Below are 20320 nucleotides of genomic sequence, written 5' to 3'. Positions count from 1 at the left end.
TTTTATTTAAAAGCTGGTGCTTCCCGTGGGAAATGGGACCACCATTGTAATTTGATCCAGATCTGACTATGGAATCCATGAGAAAACCATAAAAGTCTTAAATTTTGCTATACATACGTAGCAAAGTGGATGATAAATTTACGAATACGAATGAATAAAATTTACGAAACGAACTCAATATCGCGCCAACCGATTTCGATGATTCTTTTTTTATTGGGAAAGGATTGTCAAGTAAGTATCGTAGTCGAATATGATGATCAATGGGACCTCCTTAACAACTTACAGTAAGGGTGCGATCTGTGGCAGAATTTCTAACTGTCTGTAATCAAATTGCAAAGCGCTTACGTTCATTGCTGCATTGAAAAATTTTGTATTTCTACACTATCTAGAAAAAATTTTTAGTGTACTTCAAATTCACTAAATATCAAAAAATAAAAATAAATTTAACAAAAAAACAACCGACTTCAAAAACACTATTCCAAAACAATAGATTTAATATGCACTAAAAAGTATAAAAATAATTGCGTATTTTTATACAATCTAACTAATTAATCTAATTCTAGTTACGATCTGATACTGGGGCTAGTGAAATGGATCGAGCTGATACTGGGGTGCGCCAGACCAGAGATGACAGCAATACTCCATATGTGACCGGACCTGCGCTTTGTACAGCGCTAGAATGTGGGCCGGCTTGAAGTATTGCCGTACTCTATTTATGACGCCCAGTTTCTTCGACGCCAATTTGGCTTATTCAAAGCCGATTTGGCCATTTATGTAAAGTTTGAAATCCATTGGTTGCAAAATTTCCAAGCTATTTCAAGACAACGGAAATTTTTTTTTTTCAATTTTTATTTTTTGATTATCTTTGAAACCGTTCGATCGATTGACTCAACAAAAACTAATCAGATCTAAGCCTTGGTTAACCCTTTCAAACGCCGTGTCGCAGGTCTCAATCGGTTGATTCCTTCTTGAGATATCGTACGACAAAAATTTTGTTTACACACACACACACACACGGCGGGATGTCATGCTGAAACCACTTAGAACAGCTTCCTTGGACCTAAAAAAGTAAAGATCCGATGAGAACAAGATTTTTGAAAATCGAGGTCAAAACTATAACTACTCTATTTTTGTTTTGAACTTCTTCGATTTTCAAATAAAAAGCGGGAAATTAAAATTTGTCAATGAGTAATTTATAATGCTTTGTATATGTATATGTAAGGGTAATCTCATCAAAGATACAAAAGTGAAAAGTTATTTAGTAATTCGAAAAGAAGCTTATCAATTTAATTTTTTCTATTTAATAACCTTATTCGATAATTAGACTTAATTGATTTCATCAAAATATTAATAATGCACCCTCAAATTGAAAAGTCGATAAAAAGTGAATTATATTATAATCCATACAAAATTTTTAATAAATTAAAAAAAAAAAAAGAGTCAATTTAAAAATAAATTTTTGGTATATTTCTTCGGCTCTTAAATTTTAGCGTTCTGAAAATTTTGCCGCCCCCCAAATCGTGCCTCCCTAGGCCCGGGCCACTGCATGTTCATACATATGAAGTATAAGAATAATATATACTCATTTGCTCATGCAATTGAGTATATATTATTCTTATACGAGCAAATAAAACGATCTTTTATTTAAGGTAAGTCATATATTATATCCTATTACTATGTGTCTAATATTATAATCCTAAAAATGGCGTTACAGTAGTAGATAGGTATACTTAGATAGGTAGGTATTTTTTATGTAAAAAAAGCAAGGTTGATAAATTCTTAGCTAGGTATTTAATAAGCCTACTATTGATCAGCTGTGAACATATAGTATAAGACATTACCTCATTTTTATGTATTCGATTACTCAGCTCCTAGATTGACAAATATTGCAAAATTTTCAATTATGGATTATTTAAATGTAAGCTTTTAAATGCTGCTACTTTCATCTTGTAATCGCCTCGGTCCAGGAATGTATGGAAGCGTTTCAATCTCCTTTATTCCTTAGTTTTGCCAATGACAAATCATGAATGCCAATTGAGTTCATAATGAGTTGTATCCTCTTCAATATCTTTGTAACTCATAAATACAATTATAAATGTGCACTACATCTCTTGGCCTACGCGTCCTTGCGAGAGCAATAACCCCGGAAAACACTTATATTTATTATCTTGTCGATAATGCACGTTGTAAAGTCATGACAGCTTATGTAAGTATCTGATACCTATTTGATAATATCATAGATGACCTTCAAGTTCAATTACCTCTGCAGTTAGCAGAATCGCGGGTGTTAATGACCGAACACATTGCAAAATGATAAAATGCATTGACTCTTGACATTTGACATGCACGAAGATCGGGTCCGATATGAACTTCGAGATGTTTCCCATTATCTTGTAAAATAGTTTTAATAATTATCCACGGTCAATGGCTTTTTTATGGACTCATTACGGTCAGTGTTTCGCGCTAAATTATGCTTACAAACTAGACCGGCAATTGACAATAGATACGCTTCGCTGATAATAATATTATTTTTCAACTGCAACCAATGATATTATAACATAGATTCGATATATATCTAAATAAAAAATTCATGTCGCGCTGTTTGTCTGCGACGAGCTCCTAAACTAGAGATCGGATTTTAATAAAATTTTGCACACTGTATATAGTTTGATCCAATTTGAGAGGTACAATAGATTTTCTTTATTTCGAGTCCTGATATTTTTTTTTTTATTTTAAAATTTTATTTCTGTATGTATAATTTTATGACACAGTTTGACAGTTCTGCTGTGACATTTATTTCATTGCTAGAACCGGTCAAAACGAAATAATTTTTGTTATGATTGAACTTCTTTATGATTAAAATTTTGGTATGAAATTTTGTAAATATGCATTTGTTTTGTTTTACTTGAAGCGAAACGCACCGCTATATATAATTTTAATAATATTATAACTTTTGGATACTAATTATGTATTTTACTATTAGATTTCCAGCCCTACATTGCCTACTGATACATTGAAAAGAAGTAATAGGGATGGCGGATGATGAACAAATAAAAAGTTAAAAATACACAGCTGACGTTTATCACTTGCGTTTAATTGAAGACAGACTGTACATACTTAAAATGCGACCCATTTAGGACACTTTCGAGTGTTGTGAATCACCAAACGAATTAACTGCCGCAGTGCAATTGATGTGTGTATTACCTACACTCAAAATAGATTGAAACATCATCTGTGTTCAAAATAAACTCGAAGTTATTCCAAATGTAAAATATGACATTCATGACAGGGAGAAGTAATTTTAGAATTGGAGTAACTTTACATTGCGATTTTTCATAAGACAGCATAGGTTTGGCTCGAACGAGTGTTAATCCTTTTTTCAATTCTAATTCACCACAAGCAATTTAACTAGCTACGGCGCCCTTCAGACTAAACTAAAAGGTGCCGTTTTGGTACCCATAATCCAGACGGCATCCTGTGCAGAGGAGCCTCCCACAGGTAAATAAAATAGACTTAAATTTGTATTTCTTAAGTTATAACTTGTACGTACGTTTTGTATCTCAGGATATATAGAATAAATTACATACATACATAAAATCACGCCTCTTTCCCATAGGGGTAGGCAGAGACCCCTTCTTTCCACTTGCTACGATCCTTACATACTTGTTTCGCTTCGTCCACTTTCATTATTGGTTTCATACATGCTCTCCGGTTTAGGGTACTCTTGACCTGGCCTTTTTTCAAGACGTCCCTGATTTGATCTTGAAACGTCCGCCTAGGTCTAGACCTAGACCTTGAATAAATTAATAGCATTTTAAAGGGTAGTCCCTTGCATTAATGCGCAAGTCGTAGTTGTTTCCATATTGCACGACGAGACCAGCAATACATTCATCTGTTGGTGAGCTTCACCCTGATTATTAATTACAATACGGTGTTGCTCAGGATTCTTGATTGAACCTCAATTTCAGCAAGCTCGAATTCCTAACAACCTGAATTCTGAGTGGCATCACAAAATGCGCTCGTCTCATTGGCCCAGTAGTTACAGTAATTACGGCATCTTTCTAAACCGAAACAAAATAATGCTTGCACATTACTACTTTACGGCTGGGAAATGCGGTGCTTTGGTACCTACTGCCACTGCCAATAGTGAAATAAAACGCGGTACAAATGATTAACCCACGGTTTAACTGCGATTATATTTACCTAGCGCAATACTTTATTGTGATTTTACTGACACACGCTATCCAAAATTAGTTTACAAATTAAGAGTAATTTTTAATTTTCTGGTCCAATCCCTTTTCTCCCGTGAGGCATAACGCTCACTGGTGCATCAGGGACACCAGGACTTAGAGTTCCCCACCATCCAACAACACATTAAGTGCTTGTCTGAAACAATCTTCAAGTCCTCAGACAATTACCCCAATTTCTTGATTAAGGAGATATCCCCATCTTGCCGTTATCCGGGTATTGGGCATCCGGGTATAATCAGATCACATGTAGACTCACTAATCGTTTGTAATCATGCTTCTGATGTCACTAGTCCCAATTACATGTCACCTTCTGTGCTATATTCCAGTGGATACTCCCAAAGGAATGCCGCTTGCGCCTCTCTCTCTTGGGGAGAGAGAGGCGCAAGCGTCGAAGAAGGTCGCTTCCGATGAAGGCTTAGCAAAAAGTCAATATCAGGTGGTGTTAAGTGGGTAGGCACTTAGGTTTCATGTGAGTCCCATAACCATAACCAACCCATTACTAACGTAGCCGGCTGCACTGGTATGCATAGCATTCACCAACTCCCTTTCTCGTTGTCTTACAATCCATTACATCATATTTGTATCAAGTTCAGTCCTGTAAACTATATTAATATACAACTTTACTAGTAAACCAGTGCTAGTGTAGTGTTAATGTCTGTGTTTCATTGAAACTTCCCAAGTTATTCACCCAGGGTGTGACCTGATGCTCCATACATCGTCAAATACAATAATTACGACTAGGTAATTTTAAATGAAACAAATATTAAACAAACAAAAATCACAGGTTTTCGAGCAGCCGCTAAAATGGGCGGGAAATGTATTGTATACATATATACTAAACTTATCTCTCGAGTGATTTTATTTTTACTCCAAGGAATGGCAAAGATACACCTATACAGCCAACGCGGGAAATGTGAAAATTACAAAATATTACTACCAGCATCTTGGCAAATTATATTAATAAGTTTTTTTCTCTTGACTTGACATTAAAGTGTTTAGTCTAATTATGGAAAATGATGAACATGGAAAAATTGAGTTGGTAATATAGTATCTATATACTACGAAGTAGCGGTAGAATAAGAAAAGACATTTTTTTTAACATTCGTAAGTGTCATTTCCGTGACCTACATGAATAAAGTGATTTTGATTTGGTTTGATTTATTATCTAATGATTTCTATGAAACTAAACCTAGATCTAAATCTATTTTTTAACGTTTCTCTTTTTTTGCTTCTCAAACAAAACTGTGTTTTGGCGACATTACAGTACGATAAACTTGATGGTTTTTCAGGCCATAGAGTATAGACCTTTTCAAAGACTCAATAAAGTATGTACTTATATCTTGGCTGTATACATTACAGATAAAAGAAGAGGAGTAGACAAAGTTAGTTTTAGACTGTTTAGCAATTAAAAGTGCTCATAATATACTAAATTACAGCAATTTACAATGCCTTATATTATTATATAGGTCTTAGAAAATTTATTATCTATTTATATTGGGGTTCAAACTTACAATATTGTTTAGGTCTTAGGGAATTTATTATTTATATACGTTGGGGATAAAACTTTATTAATATGCTTATAACTAATTATAAAATCTTTTGTGGGGAAACTGGGAAAAACCTGGTTCCCTAGCCAGTGAGAATTTGACTGCTTTTATTCACGTCCAGATTGCCGATTTCCCGGCGTCATATTCTATGGAATATGTTCGTTAGCTTTTGTAACCCGTAATCGTTTAATCTTGATGGTACTTAAATATGTAACCTGACACTGACAGTCTGCACCGGACACACGATGTTTTAGATTAATGAAATTTGATTAATGAGTTTTTGAAATTTCAGGATTAAATCAGTCTTAGATATTATGAGATGAGACAGAGAGGCATTAGATGGGAGTTCAAGATAAAACGTCCCCCACAGTAATAAAATGACCACACAAATTATTAATAATAATAATAATTAATAAATAAGGTTTCATATTTATTCTTCAAATACAAATAGGGGACATGCTTGCAGGTCATCAGATAAAAAGTGATTATCGCTGACCAAGTTCTATCGCAATATCAGTAAAATAATATCGGAAGGAAGTTTAAAATCGGTTGTTACATGTAGTGAAATAAAATTCCATGAAAACTCAAAATTCACGGCATCAATTCAGTTAATATTTGATTTTGTTTATCTTATAATTATAAAGGAGTACATAAATCTTGATTTGCTGTAGGAAACTTATCAAGTCATTATAATATGCGCAGATATAATGGACACGCCTTCGCGGTTTTATATAAATAAATGTTAGCCACGTGTCTTCACAATAATTGCACATAGACCTTGGTAGTTGTACTACAAAATACTAACTCTGAGATTTTTTAATAATAAAGAGGGTAGTTATAAATAATTTGCCAACTAGCTCTACGCCGACGCCATTTGTGGTCTTTTAGGTACGGCATAAGCTTAGCATAAGGTTTCTTGACAAATTCGGTGACGATACAATGTTTTTGGTCACGTTTAAGTTTTTGTGGGAATATGTTTCTGTCTCCAGTTTAACAGAAATATTGTCTTTAACATCAATTATTCTAGCTTCGTTGCTTTTCATTCACTACCTGTATCTGGAGATAAAACTACTGTGGAACCTTCCGCCTGGTAAGTTGCGTTTGCCGTTTTATTCAACCAATCGATTTCATAAGCTTATTTCATTGCATTCTCGTTAATAACATATCAATATGCATTAGAATTATTGTTAATTATTAACCGATTGTCATCAAACTAAATCATTCTTTTACTGTTATGTGGTACGCGTCGTGCCACCATTATACAAAATGGAGGCCAATTACATTAAAACTTTAAATTCTTTCATTATTAGTACGCTTACTGTTAATTGCAATAAGTGATCACCGGCGGTTATGGTGTCTTGTAACACAATAGCTTTGCCGGCTTTAAAGGTGAGGTGTTTTTGACACAAACTGTAAGGAGCTCTGTGTTCCTTATGGTTAAATGGTTAAAGCATTCATCAGATGAGTCACAGTATTAAAAAGAGCAGAATACAATATGTGACTGGACCGGCACCGTATAGAGCACTTGTCTTTGGGCCAATCCTACAAATTTATTCGGCCCTGTTAGATCGCAACAATGTAACCAGCAAAAATATTATTTTATTGATGACACCTAGTTTGGTAGCTGTCAATATGACTCTACCTCTTAGATGACTGCGGTCTGAACTTCACTCAAAATTTGAAGGCCCAGTGTTCTGAACGATTATAAGATGGACAAGCTTTGCTCAATTACGTGCAAGCAAACCTGAGTCTGAGACAATTTCAATAGAGGATAAAAATTATTCTGGCATTCGTAAATTTTTACCCAAGCGAAGGCTTTAGCGAAAGAGCTACAGTATTATTATTAGCAAAACAAAGCATATTAGAGAAATTCAATAATATCATATTAGAAATAACACACATTCCTAAAAGGAAATTGCATTGACATAATTTGCTCCGGAAAAAAACAGCATTATTAACGATGTTATTGTAAATATAAAAATAGTCAGAGGCCTTAGAAAGAGCCTCAAATGAAAGGCCTTGAATAGATTCAGGTCAACCACCAGGCCGTCCGCTTTGTTTGTTCAATAAATGAAATATTTGATCGCAATTTATTATGTGATTGACGTGTATAAGTGGTTTATGTAAATTCTATCGATATATGTATTGTGCTAGTTATGTATTGGATATCTATGGAAAGTTGTTAGTTTTAGAACTACATAGATAAGTTTTATATTGTATTTCCCTTAATTGCTTGCATTAATAAGTGTTGTTTTGCATAAATAAATGTTTTTTATTCGTTACTGCTAATTTTGATTAATTTAATCTTTTCTAGGACCTTGGGGTGTCCCGTTATTGGGATGCCTTCCTTGGATGAGTCATGGTTCCCCAAATTCCTGGTTTAATTCTCTAGCCGAACGTTATGGGAACATATTTTCTCTCAAACTTGGGACCAACTTAATCATTTGTGTATCGTCACCGAAGGCTTTAAGAGAACTCTTCAATAGATTGGACTCGACTGCCAGACCGCATACCCCTCTCAACGGTCTACTTGGTGGTTTTGGTAAGTTAAATTTACTGTCTACTGATAGTTATAGTGTTTTCAAGCTTAAATTGATTTATTGACTTTACATTTTATAAGAATCATAATCAGTGAAATTGATATTGTACAAGTGCTCGAATTTTTATATATTTATTATCGGCATCTTTGCCAATTGTATCAATTGTTTTTATTTGATCTGGGTCTTTCTGATTCAGATCTAATTAGAGGGTCAGATAAGCAAAATTTAAATCAATTTTTCATCCATCTTTACCAAATTTTCCAATCGCACAAACTTCTAACTGTGACTAAGTGAACACTGAGTAAAGTCTAAATACGCTCTATAGATCTCAGAGTTAGTGTTATTCTTACATTTTTCCTGCGCAATTGTATAAGAATATGATAAAACTTCGTAATTAGATTCATTTTTAAATACATTTGTATTGTAAATTGAACAAGAGACGAATAATATATTATTGTTTTTCACACTACGCTGTGATTTAACATAGCGCCATCATAGAAGACGTCTGACAACGTGTAAGTAATTAACTTAATATTTTGTGCCTTCTTCCGATATTTTCTATTTTAAATTAGGTAATTAGAGACGAATGATATTATAAATAAGAAAAGCCTTTTGTTTCTCAAATAAAAGTTCCATAAAATAAGATTTTAGGTTAGAAACTAATTATTTTAGGAGATTGTTTTAGATTAAAAATAATGAAAGTTGTTCTGAAACTCTGGAAGTCTAGAGGCTTGCACTTTTAAAGTACCACTACTATGGAATGCGCATTTCACTCGTATATAGAATTATCAAGGTAGAGACCCAATTCTGATGTGTTATAAAACAATTTCAACTAAAAGTAATAACTTTTACATCGAGTCCCCATAATATAATACCTATTTGTTGAGTTGTGTAAAATAAGTAGGTTACTTACCGCATATTAGAAGCCCGCTGAACTTCTTGTGTCTGTTCTTTTCAGGCCTTAGCTTTTGAATGACTGGCAGGTGGTAGTTTTTGACATTCGGTGATTTTATAACCTATCTTTCATTAGAAATATATGAATGTGAATTTTAATAAGTATGACAAAAATGGTTACGATTTTCTGAATTTAAGCAAAGTTATTCTGACATAAAGATTTTTTACTTAACAAAAAGCAAAAACTAACCTAAAAACGCAAAATAATCTGACAGTATTTATATTGTCAGGTTATGTTTTTGTTGTATGTTTGTTACTTTATATGTCCGCCACTTATGGACTCTTTCGAAATTTTTTTCCTGGAAAGGATATAGTCCCAAACTGGCTCAACAAAATTCAAAGGGAATGAATTTGTATCATCGGACCTCCTTAATAAAACCACTTTATTTGCCCTGTGCTTCCTTAGGGCATAAAAACAATAGGGAAAACCCAGGGCCTAAGGGCATTTAACAGTGAGAGGCTTCTTTGCACAGGATGCCGGCTAGATTATATGTACTACAATGGCGCTTACTTCTCATGTGTAAACATTTCTGTGTTTCGGTTTGAAGGGCACCTTAGCTACTGAAAGTACTGGTCAAATGAGACTTAACATCTTATGTCTCAAGCTGACGAGCGCAATTGCAGTGCTGCTCAGAAGTTTTCTGATTGCATTATAATGGGCAGGGCGTCCATCAGCTGAACGTCCTGCTCGTCTCGTCCCTTATTTTCATAAAAAAACGTAGTATAAAAATACTGTATTTGAAGTGCTATAACATGGTTATTATGGCATATAGGAACTATAAGCTATATACAACAAAATGTTATTCAGTAAAACTTCGTCCATAATTATTATATTATTGTTTTTAATTTGTTTACAGGAATAGTTTTAAGTGAAGGCGAGCTGTGGAAGCGTCAACGTCAGTTCCTGACCGAAAAATTTCGATTGTTAGGAGTGAAGCTTTGGAAAAACCAGCCGTTCGAAAAATATATAATTGTAAGTTGTTAGTTCAGTTTTTATGAATAAAGACTGGCGTGAATCAAAATTTTTGGAACAAAGTTCCTTAAGGGGCATTGCGGAGGGGTACCCCCTAGCCGGCTAGCAAAAATGTCCGTAACGTTAAATTAAAGCGTAAGATTTTTGAAATATATTGAAAATAAATTTTTTTTTTAGTGATATTTTTACAAAATGTTTCTTTGAATTATTTATTTTGTAACTTTTAAACAACTTTTTAATGAGTGGTTTTTTTTGGTAATACTTTTTTTTTAATATTTTTATGCAACACTTTATTGAAAGTTTTTCTTTGACATATTTTTTTTAAATGTTTATTTGAAATATTGATGGGAAACTTTAAATTCTTTGTTTTTAAACATAGTCCGTTGAAGTTTCACTTCTACCATAGTTTTGAGAAACTCTTCCCTACAGTCATCCAACGAACATGTTTTCAACGAAGTCATCATTTTCGAAGATTTCGGGAGGGTCGATTCCGAATATGATATCTATTTTGAGATCCAAGATGGCGGATATGACTTTTTAATAAAAACATTATGGGTATAATTTTCAAGGTTTTCGGGAGTGTCAATTATTACGAATATGACATCTATTTTCAGATCCGAGATGGCGGATGTCACTTTCTAAATAAAATGAATATGGGTATCGTTTTCAAGGTTTTTGAGAGTGTAAATGACGATTATGACATTTATTTTGAAATCCAATATGGCGGATGTGACTTTCTAAATACAATCAATATGGGTATCATTATCAAGGTTTCCGGCGGTAGTTTTACGTACATTTAGTGATTTTGAATCTCTTTTTCGAATTAAAATACTTAAATTGGAATTCAGGAGTGCTAATTCATAGGATCCTCTTGAGGGGTCCCTACCAACTGTGCATCTTCCAGTACATGGTCACCATTCTTCCACCCCAACGGCCAACTGTTCTTTGCATAGCGCAAAGGCCTGTGTGCAAATACCCTGCCCATTACCAATTCAGTTTCGCAATCATCCGGGCTATGGTTCTCCTACGCTTCATTGAGTGTGGTGTCACACCCGAAGAACATCATAAAGTGGATAATGCCTTATATTATATTATGGAGTGCTTACAATTGAGTGACAGACAACATGGTGTAGACTTAGGATAAAAGATAGAAAAGATAAGAGAAATTATAAATAAAATTGTATTCAATACGGTTGCATATCTTTGCAGACCGAGGTACAAGAGCTTTTGAAGAAGATAGATAATAGCAAAGATATACCTTTAGATCCTATGGTAGTGCTGGGAAGACATGTTCACAATGTTATCTGCGAGTTAATGATGAGCTTCCGTTTCGAAGAAGGTGATCCGAACTTTGCTCTTTTTAATGAACGAATCTCGAGAGGTATGGAGCTGTATGGTTCGGTTCATGTTGGAGAACATTTGGCATGCTACCTGGTCAGTATCTTCAGAACTACTAGCAATTGGCAATATTTTGATATTATTGATTTTGCAGATTTCCTTGCAAGTACCGCTCTTATAGAGTATTCATTTTGCTTCTTTAAACATTATGAAAAGCTATGCTAGAAGTGTTAATAGAATTTCAATTATTTATATTTTCGGTTGAAATGAAAAGTTAGTTTTTTTTTCGGTTGAAAACTCTTCCACATTGATTCAACAGATTCCACTCTTAACTATTGTTAGTAGACGCAAAACTATGAAAAGTATGTGCAATAATTACTGCTTTAATAAGTTATATAAATTGCTATATTTAAATTTGTAGAAACTGCCCGGTAAAATGGCGGTCATAAAAGAAATAAAAAAAAATCTTACCGACATTAGTAAATTTCACGAAGACCACTTACGAGCCAGATTGGAGAAACAATTGAAGTCATATCGATATTTTGACGAAGACATTTTCAACTTTTACATTAAACAATTACATGATGAGTATCCAGCTGAAGAATTACCAAATCTTCTAGCTAAAAAAACTGGTGAGTCAAGTTTACCTTGTAATGATTTTGTAAATTAAGAAGAATATATAAGTATATATTTTTTTATATTTTCAGATATTTGCACGCTCGAGGATAACATTGCGGACGATTTGCAACCTGAACAAAACCCATTTACGAACGATAAAGTGAAGGATCTTTTGCATTGTTTTCTTGAACAAATTCAGAACGAGAAAAAGGATAATGATGCTCCTTCTATATTTGTGAATAAAAATAAAGGTATTTTATATTTTATGATTACAGTTTATCAATAAATTATTAAAATTTTAGTAACCTTGAGACAATTGCAATTATGATATTTTATGAAGCTTATAAATAACCTTACTTGAATGACGGTACTTCTATCAAGAGACCGGCAAAATATTACATGCCACTTTTCCATTGCAATGCTTGCACATTTTTGGTTGAGTCAAGTTGTGCTTTTTATTTCTTCTTTCATTCATTTATCCTTTTTATCATATCCCACTCGAACTTGTACAAAAAGTGAATCAGAATTAATTGTTTTAGTGAAGCAAGTCGTTCAAGTAATGAATGACTTATTCTCAGCCGGAATGGAAACCTCGAGAACCTCTATTGTCTGGATATTGATAATGATGCTAAGGGAGCCCAAGGTCGCTGAAAAAGTGCGATCTGACTTAGCTGAAGTTGTGGGAACAGGAGAACTGGTTACTTTGGAACATCGTTTGGATTTGCCATATGTTGAGGCCGTTATTTATGAAACTCTGCGTCGCGTTTCGGTAGTGCCTCTCGGCACAACACACGTTAATTTAAAGTGAGTAATAGTATTAAATTTATTTGAGTTAATTTTATTCATTAATACTCTCGCAGAATTTAATGCGATATTGATTCAACACAAAAAATTCCTATTCGATTCTATCATTCTGTTAAACATTTTAGTATTGATTCCATAAAAAAAATTTAATGAAGATAGGTTCGGTGGCATTGCAGTAGCTAGTGCGATCTGCTGAGCTAGAGGTCATATATGGTATTGGGTTTTACAGTGAGGAAATTCTAATTAGCAAGTTCACAGAGCATGGGATTGTGCTCGTTATACGGCAAAAGGCTCTATTAAGTGAAACCTAGAAATAAAGCTGGTGAAATTTTGGTGTGATACTCCTACGTACCTTAATACCTTCGGGATTAAACTAATCCATATAGCATTGATAGTTATACAGTTTAATATTATCAATATCATCTTTTCAGTGATTGGAAGATACAAGGTTTCACTATTCCATCCGGCTCATCAATTATCCCGCTGCTTAACAAAATAAATATGGACCCAAATTATTTTCCGGATCCTGAAAAATTTTTACCAGAAAGATTCCTTTTAGATGGGAAGTTGTTTGTACCAGATTATTTCATGCCCTTTGGGGTGGGCCGCCGTGTATGTTTGGGAGAGCAGCTAGCAAGAATGGAGCTTTTCCTGTTTTTTGCTAACTTAATGAATTATTACGAATTTGCGTTGCCTGAAGGTGAAAGTATGCCGAGCCTAGAAGGATCTTTTGGTACGACGCACGCGGCACACCCTTACACGCTGGTTTTTAGAAAGTTGGTTGCGTAAATTTGCAGCGGTTGCACAATTTAGTGCACAAGTTTTGATTATTCTTTTACTTTAATTTTTTTGTCTTTTATTATAATTTTTTAATTTTTAATTTTGATGACATTTGCTTATTTCTATTATTTTTTTGTACTTTGGTATATTTGAATTTATTGTAATTTGACTTAATGATTGTATTATTAATTTTAAGATGACTTGTCACCCCGCATACTAATGACGACAATATTAATGAATGATGACTTATTAAATTACAAATTAACATTTAGTATTATAGAATTAAAAGAGAAAAGTACCACCAACACTGTTGTAGAACTAATACTTTGTGTCTATGTTTGTAATTCTTAATTTCATCTGTTACTGTAAATTTGAAGTGAAAAACAGACGATCCTCACTTACGCAAAAGCTGATATATTATTTTAATATTAAAATATTTTCTAAGGAACGTTTTTCTAATAAAATGTAAATTTTATTATTATCGCAAGTTACTGTTAGTAAATAATTATTATTAACTTGTATTGTTCTTTAATGTAAAAAACTCCATGCTTTGGTGATTTTATATTGTAATTGAAAATTTCTTGACATGTTTTTGCTTTGTTATTGTTTGTCGTCACTGCGTGGGTTTTAAGTGTTTATAATCTTAGCTATAATATTTTTTTAATCTTAATTTAATTCAAAGCCACTATCGCACTGGGTGGCATTCTAATTATTATAATATTTTTCGTACTTATTTCAATTGTATTGACTTATGTTCCTCTTTGGACTTCTACCGTACTGATCGGTATATTTTTGTAATCGTATTTTAATAAAATGTATTTTGGATAATAAATTTTCTTACTCTCCCATATAAAGCTTTTCACTTTTACAACACAATTTGCCAATAATTTAAACCTTTATCATCATGGGCCTAAGACATATTACAGGTAAAGTTAAATTATTAACACTTTTGCGTGACATTGTTAATTTATTTATTAATACGGCTTTACTCACGATTTATCGGTGTTGGTACCGACTAGTTTCGGACAAAAGGACCTCCGGTCTTTCATCAGGGTGAGTGTAGTGAGTTCGCGAAAACGTCCTGTCTCTTACTGCGGACTTGTGGTCGTAGTGCGCGGCTGGACAGAGCGAGGGGCGCGGGGTACACTCACCCTGATAAAGGACCTCCGAATGGTCCGAAACTAGTCGGTATCCACACCGATAAATTGTGAGTAAACACGTTTTAATTAAATAAATATTACAGGTACTTAGAAGCTAATCCGATCCAATTGCATGAATAAATGGTCACAACAGAACGACGCTAATGGTGACGGTGACGTTGCAAATTGACAGAATTAATTACCAATCTATAAGAGATTTCCATATATATAGTCACTCATCACGATATCTCTGGAACCATTAGAGATAAGACTTGAAATTTGGTAGGAATATTCTTTTCACCGAGTAGAGGTCAGCTAAGAACGGATTTTCCAAAATTCCAAGCATCCGCAAGATTATTTATTTTATTTTATTATGAACAGAACAGCGTCTGTCGGGTCAATGATATATATAATAATTTAAATAAGTGCTTGCATAACATATTGCGTCCCAAATATAACCCGGGATACTTTTTTCGGTTGTTCTGTAATTATTATGACAATCTATTCTCAAGTATTTCACTGGCCGAGTACGCTTGTAGCGAGTGCACGGGAGTTCAAATTCAAATATTTTTATTCAATGTAGGATTTAAATTCACTTATTGATTCATCAAAAACTATGCAATCTTTTGAAAAAGTATGCCTTACTTACTGTGCTATGTATCTAGCTGACCTACACTCGGTATATATTAGTACACTCGGATAGTGAAATCTCCGCTTTACAAATCTTATTTTTAACTGATGTGTGACTAAACAATATGTTATTTTTAACTGATTTTACTTAACGAATTTATAAACAAATCATATTTGTACAAACATAACAAGGTTTTTTATGATTATTTCTAAACGGTTCATTTATTGGTTGTCCGGTAACAAAAGTTGGGTTAGATGTTCTATAGGCGTTACCGAATTTATAAATCGTATATAAATTTTGGTACCAATAAAAATATAATATGACTAAACTTTTTTGACTTGGAACATATTAATATGTTTAAGTAAAACACTTTTTAATGATTTCAACGCAATTATAACTGTGTTTTTATTAGATTGTTGCGTAAAAGTTGCATTTTTATTTGATTTTAGTGAACCCTACGTTTTTGGACCTTTGCAGATCTCATTTTCAGGGGTAACTGCAGATGATGAGTCAAGATAGTATTTGTGATAGTTGTCATTATCAAGTTTAGCGCCATTTATTGCTTGGGAGGTGGTATTTGCTGTAGAAAGATGGTTTTGGGCAAAATTTACTGACAGTGACCTCTTTGGCATATGTAAGGGTGGCTTTTAATTGAAAAATTATTGGATACCAGGTGTTAGATAATTTTAGATAAATTTAGTTATTAAGAAAAATACTTTGAAACAAAAATGATTTTGTCTTCATACGCTTACTATTAGTTGAATGTTTTTGTAGTTTTGTGTTGTTTGTGTTTCAAGATTTATATCTCAGGATTTGAACATAGAACTTTACTTCGAACCTTTCGAATACACGCACTGGTCATATAACAGATAATTAAAAAATGGGATGGTAGAAATGTATCGATAAAGAGGGCAAATACTTCGATTTAATAAATAAATATAACTTAAAAAATATTTATTTGTTGTATAATTTAATTTAAGTTGTAAATATTTAATTGAATAGTTAATTGGCAAGGTTAAACACGCCCCAAAATCGACGTGGCTAACAATGTGATGAAAACAGAAAATATTGAATTTTCTATCTAGAAGACCTATCGGAAATAAATGACGTATCATGCCAAAAGTTCTTGAGTTTGAACTCAGAGTAAAAATTACTTCAATTTTTACAAAAGCTAGGACGAATATTTCTATTAACAACCAAAATCAACTTTTCCGGTTTTCGTTGGTAGAATAAGGTGTTGAAAAATATGACTGCGCATTGATAACCCATATTAATTTAAAAGTTATCAAAACGGACGTGGCTCAGTAGTTAGCAACACTGACTGAATAAGCTATAGGGTCGCTGGTTCGAATCCCGGCAGATGCTAACATTTGTGTGATGAAAATGAATCTTTGTTTTCAAGTCATGGGTATTTGTTTATGTATTTATGTATGTTTAAGTATGTATATTGTATGAAAGTCATATATTGTTATACGACACCCATAGGATTTGCGTTTTTTGCGGTTTAGCTTCAGAATTAAGGGAAACACAACGGCGCCTATTGGTGGCGGCGACCTGCCCACTGCCACTTCAGTTTCGCAAGCAACCGGACTATGTCGGGGACTTTGGTTCACCTACGAATCTCCTCATTTCTGATTCGATCTCGCAGGAAAATTCAGAGCATAGCTCCCTCTATTGCCCTCTAAGCAATCATGAGCTTTCTCATAAGGCCTATAGTTAGCGACCACATGTATATTATTCATTCCTTATGTCATCCACTGACAACACTCACAGGCTAAAATCCTTATACCTAGAGGGCACACAATTCGTAATTCAAACATAGCTTATCATTTTTAAAGACATCACGCTAATGAGTATCAATAGCAGAAAAAATTACCTCTCTTCACATTTATTATAGTTTTACTGTGAACTAAACATTGATTGAAAATTATTTAATTTAATTTCTTAATATGGTATTCGCTCTAACTTTTACTTTTACGCGGAGTCCGACACCGTCCCTATAAAAGGTATATAAAGTTTTCACATCACTTACTAATAATATTTTTATTTATTTTATTTATTTCGAGCTTTATTTCCTTACATCTATACATTTAGGTATTTACTTATATATTGTTTTCATTAGTAGATATGTGTTAATATTTCACTATCTTAAATAAAAGTATTTTGTTAGTATTATTATTTTCGATATAAGGACCACCCTTAGCGGTAAAAGCCTCCTCCATTAATTACCACTCGTTCCTGTCTCTTGCAATTCTTGTCCACATCTTTTCTTCTGTTTCTACTATGTCATCGCTCCATCTCTAATTAGGCCTGCCTCGATTTCATTTCCTATTTATAGGGCACCAGTTCATAACTACTTTAGACCATTTGTATATATATGTCCAGTCTATTTCCATTTTAAACGTAGAACAGACTAATAATATAAGCATGACTAAACATGTACATTTTCAAAATGGAAGCCGAACAATCTAGTATTTTATAAAATTAACACACGCACATATACACAAACACAAACTACACGCACACATACACATCCAAACATAAAATAAACACTATAATCGATTATAACATAATATACTAATAGATATAAATATTAAATTCGCATTCATACGCATAATATTATTCTTTTAATGTTTAAACTATACATATTATTATGTTAAAGTAAATTAAGTTGAAATTCATTTAAGTCGATTTTTTTGTTTATAAGTTAAAGTTATTTAAGTTTAAAACTCATTAGTTGATTTTTGTTTATATAGAGAGACCTGTAATTGGCTATTATATGTACACTAATTTTTAAGACTAATTTGTAATATTTATGCTGTTGGTCTTTTCAATAAATAAATAAATAACGTTCCGTACCCTTCTATTGAGTTTCCTATGTATTTTTTATATAAAGAGTATTGAACTTATCAGCCGGTTATTTTTAAGGGCAAGGCATTGATGTGATTACATAAGCTCGTGAATGAATACAATCACGATAATTTTATGTTATTGACCTTGAGATTTGGAATTCAAAGGGCAGAAGGGAGGCATTCAATGTTATTTAACAGATTTGACCCTACATAACAAGTTCAAGGATTTAAGGGGAAGTTTGCTTAATTTAGCGATTAAAAGTTTCATAGATATTTGTTATAATTAATACATTTTTTATTTCACTGAGAGTTTTTGATATTAAAAATATTGAACACAACTTTGGTAAAGTTTCAAAAGTTTTCATTTATCTTATGCCCTCGAAAAAATATGTGTGCCATATAAGTATCAAATCGAAATTGATGCAGTTAAACATAGCTTATAAATTGTCATCATGTCATGTCATTTAAAGATTTTTTTTTTGGGATTTAATGACCTGGTCACTAAGTCAACCTTTAAGTCAACATTTGAAGAAATGCATCGACTAATTGATTGATTAATTACTAAGGATTAACACATTAGATTCCATAAAACTTTATATAGATTTTTGGCTTGATATTATATTTTTATTATTATAATAATAATATTTTAATTAAAACAAAACTACTTTAAAAAAAACCGATTTTAAAAATTCTTTATAAACTAATAATAATATAATACTACCTATTGAGTTTAAGTAGGTGCCTGTCCGCTTGGATTGTTTTGTCCTCCTTTTTGAAGTTTGTTAATAATCAAACATAAAGTCCATTATAATATGGAATGAGCTATCCCTTAAGCTTCCACGTGTAAGTTAGCATTTGAAGCAAAACATCAAGGGCAAAAGGGACGACTGACGTCCCTGCGACACCTCCTGACGTCATCAATGGCCTCTGCATTTATATTTTTCCAAAACTTCCGTAGAATTATGTTTGTTTAACCCTGAGAATAATTTATTAGATTCAATTTACTTACATCATTTTGTTAAGTTTTTTTAAAGTGATAACCCTCACTTATTTGAAAACAATACTCGAACGGATAACTCAGTTGGAAGAGCACTGGCACGGAACGCCAGATGTCATGGGTCCGAGCCCCGCATTGTTCATAAAATTTTGTTTTCAAATTTTATTTGTGTACATACATCATACTATGGTTGTAATGACATGCGGACACTTTCAATATCCGAGCTCACATTTTAAATAAAAAAATATTAAGCTGTAGTTATTAGTACTAAGACTTTGCTCAGACTTTCCATAGATTTAAATTAAAATAATTCGTTAAACGATTAAGCTGTTAATGTTGATGTAAAAGCCTAGCAATGAGTTTCTTTCCACAGCTTCTCACTAAACTAAGAAATAAAAAAAAAATACATTCATAAGTGTCATTTCCTTGACCCTAAATGAATAAATTGATTTTGATTTGATTTGATGCAAAGATAAACTATAGGTATATTCCATATGCATACAGTGTCACAGAATTTGGTTCAACAATTCTTTAATGTTAAATGTCAATGTCAAAGTCATATTAAATGTTTTTTTTTTTATTAATTTGGGTCAAAAGAATGACACTCATTAATAAAACGCATTTAATTATACGACTAATCAATTTTAACACGCTTTCATTAGCTTGCATGTATGAATAATATTCATATAATATGTATATGTATCTACGTTTCTATAAGATGGGATTTTTTAACATTGTAATAATAATAATAATATTGACACACTTTTCACACAAATTATCTTGCCCCAAGTTAAGCATATATAGCCTGTGTTATGGGTTACAAGACAATGATATATTTAATACAATAACTCACTTGAACATACATAAATTCATATAAACATACACATAAACATACAC

At 32.8% G+C, this 20320-nt stretch overlaps 1 protein-coding gene across 2 annotated transcripts; it reads left to right on the top strand.

Annotated features, from left to right (window-relative positions):
- The first annotated feature begins 3354 nt into the window (after nucleotides 1–3354).
- LOC126966498 (cytochrome P450 18a1-like) lies at nucleotides 3355–14643 on the top strand. Of its 2 annotated transcripts, none has more exons than XM_050810602.1 (9): nucleotides 3355–3498; nucleotides 6090–6166; nucleotides 8284–8339; nucleotides 10149–10264; nucleotides 11474–11698; nucleotides 12024–12234; nucleotides 12310–12471; nucleotides 12760–13024; nucleotides 13456–14643. In XM_050810602.1, the coding sequence occupies exons 2-9, from the start codon at nucleotides 6117–6119 to the stop codon at nucleotides 13811–13813; spliced, it is 1443 nt and encodes a 480-aa protein (XP_050666559.1). In that variant the 5' UTR covers nucleotides 3355–3498; nucleotides 6090–6116; the 3' UTR covers nucleotides 13814–14643. The 2 variants fall into 2 exon arrangements, with proteins under 2 accessions (XP_050666559.1, XP_050666558.1); XM_050810601.1 differs by having other exon boundaries at nucleotides 6090–6887; nucleotides 8112–8339.
- The last annotated feature ends 5677 nt before the right edge of the window (nucleotides 14644–20320 follow it).

The sequence above is a fragment of the Leptidea sinapis genome, chromosome 10, assembly GCF_905404315.1.
Source record: "Leptidea sinapis chromosome 10, ilLepSina1.1, whole genome shotgun sequence".
Lineage (NCBI taxonomy): Eukaryota > Metazoa > Arthropoda > Insecta > Lepidoptera > Pieridae > Leptidea > Leptidea sinapis.
This window is presented reverse-complemented; position numbering and strand designations above follow the sequence as displayed.

What these genes read in the sequence shown, in the direction of transcription:
- LOC126966498 (XM_050810601.1), top strand. Translation starts at nt 6,737, where the DNA reads ATGTTTTTGGTCACGTTTAAGTTTTTGTGGGAATATGTTTCTGTCTCC. An exon ending in ACTGTGGAACCTTCCGCCTG is followed by an intron (nt 6,888 to 8,111) that starts GTAAGTTGCGTT and finishes AATCTTTTCTAG; the next exon opens with GACCTTGGGGTGTCCCGTTA. An exon ending in TCTTCTAGCTAAAAAAACTG is followed by an intron (nt 12,235 to 12,309) that starts GTGAGTCAAGTT and finishes TTATATTTTCAG; the next exon opens with ATATTTGCACGCTCGAGGAT.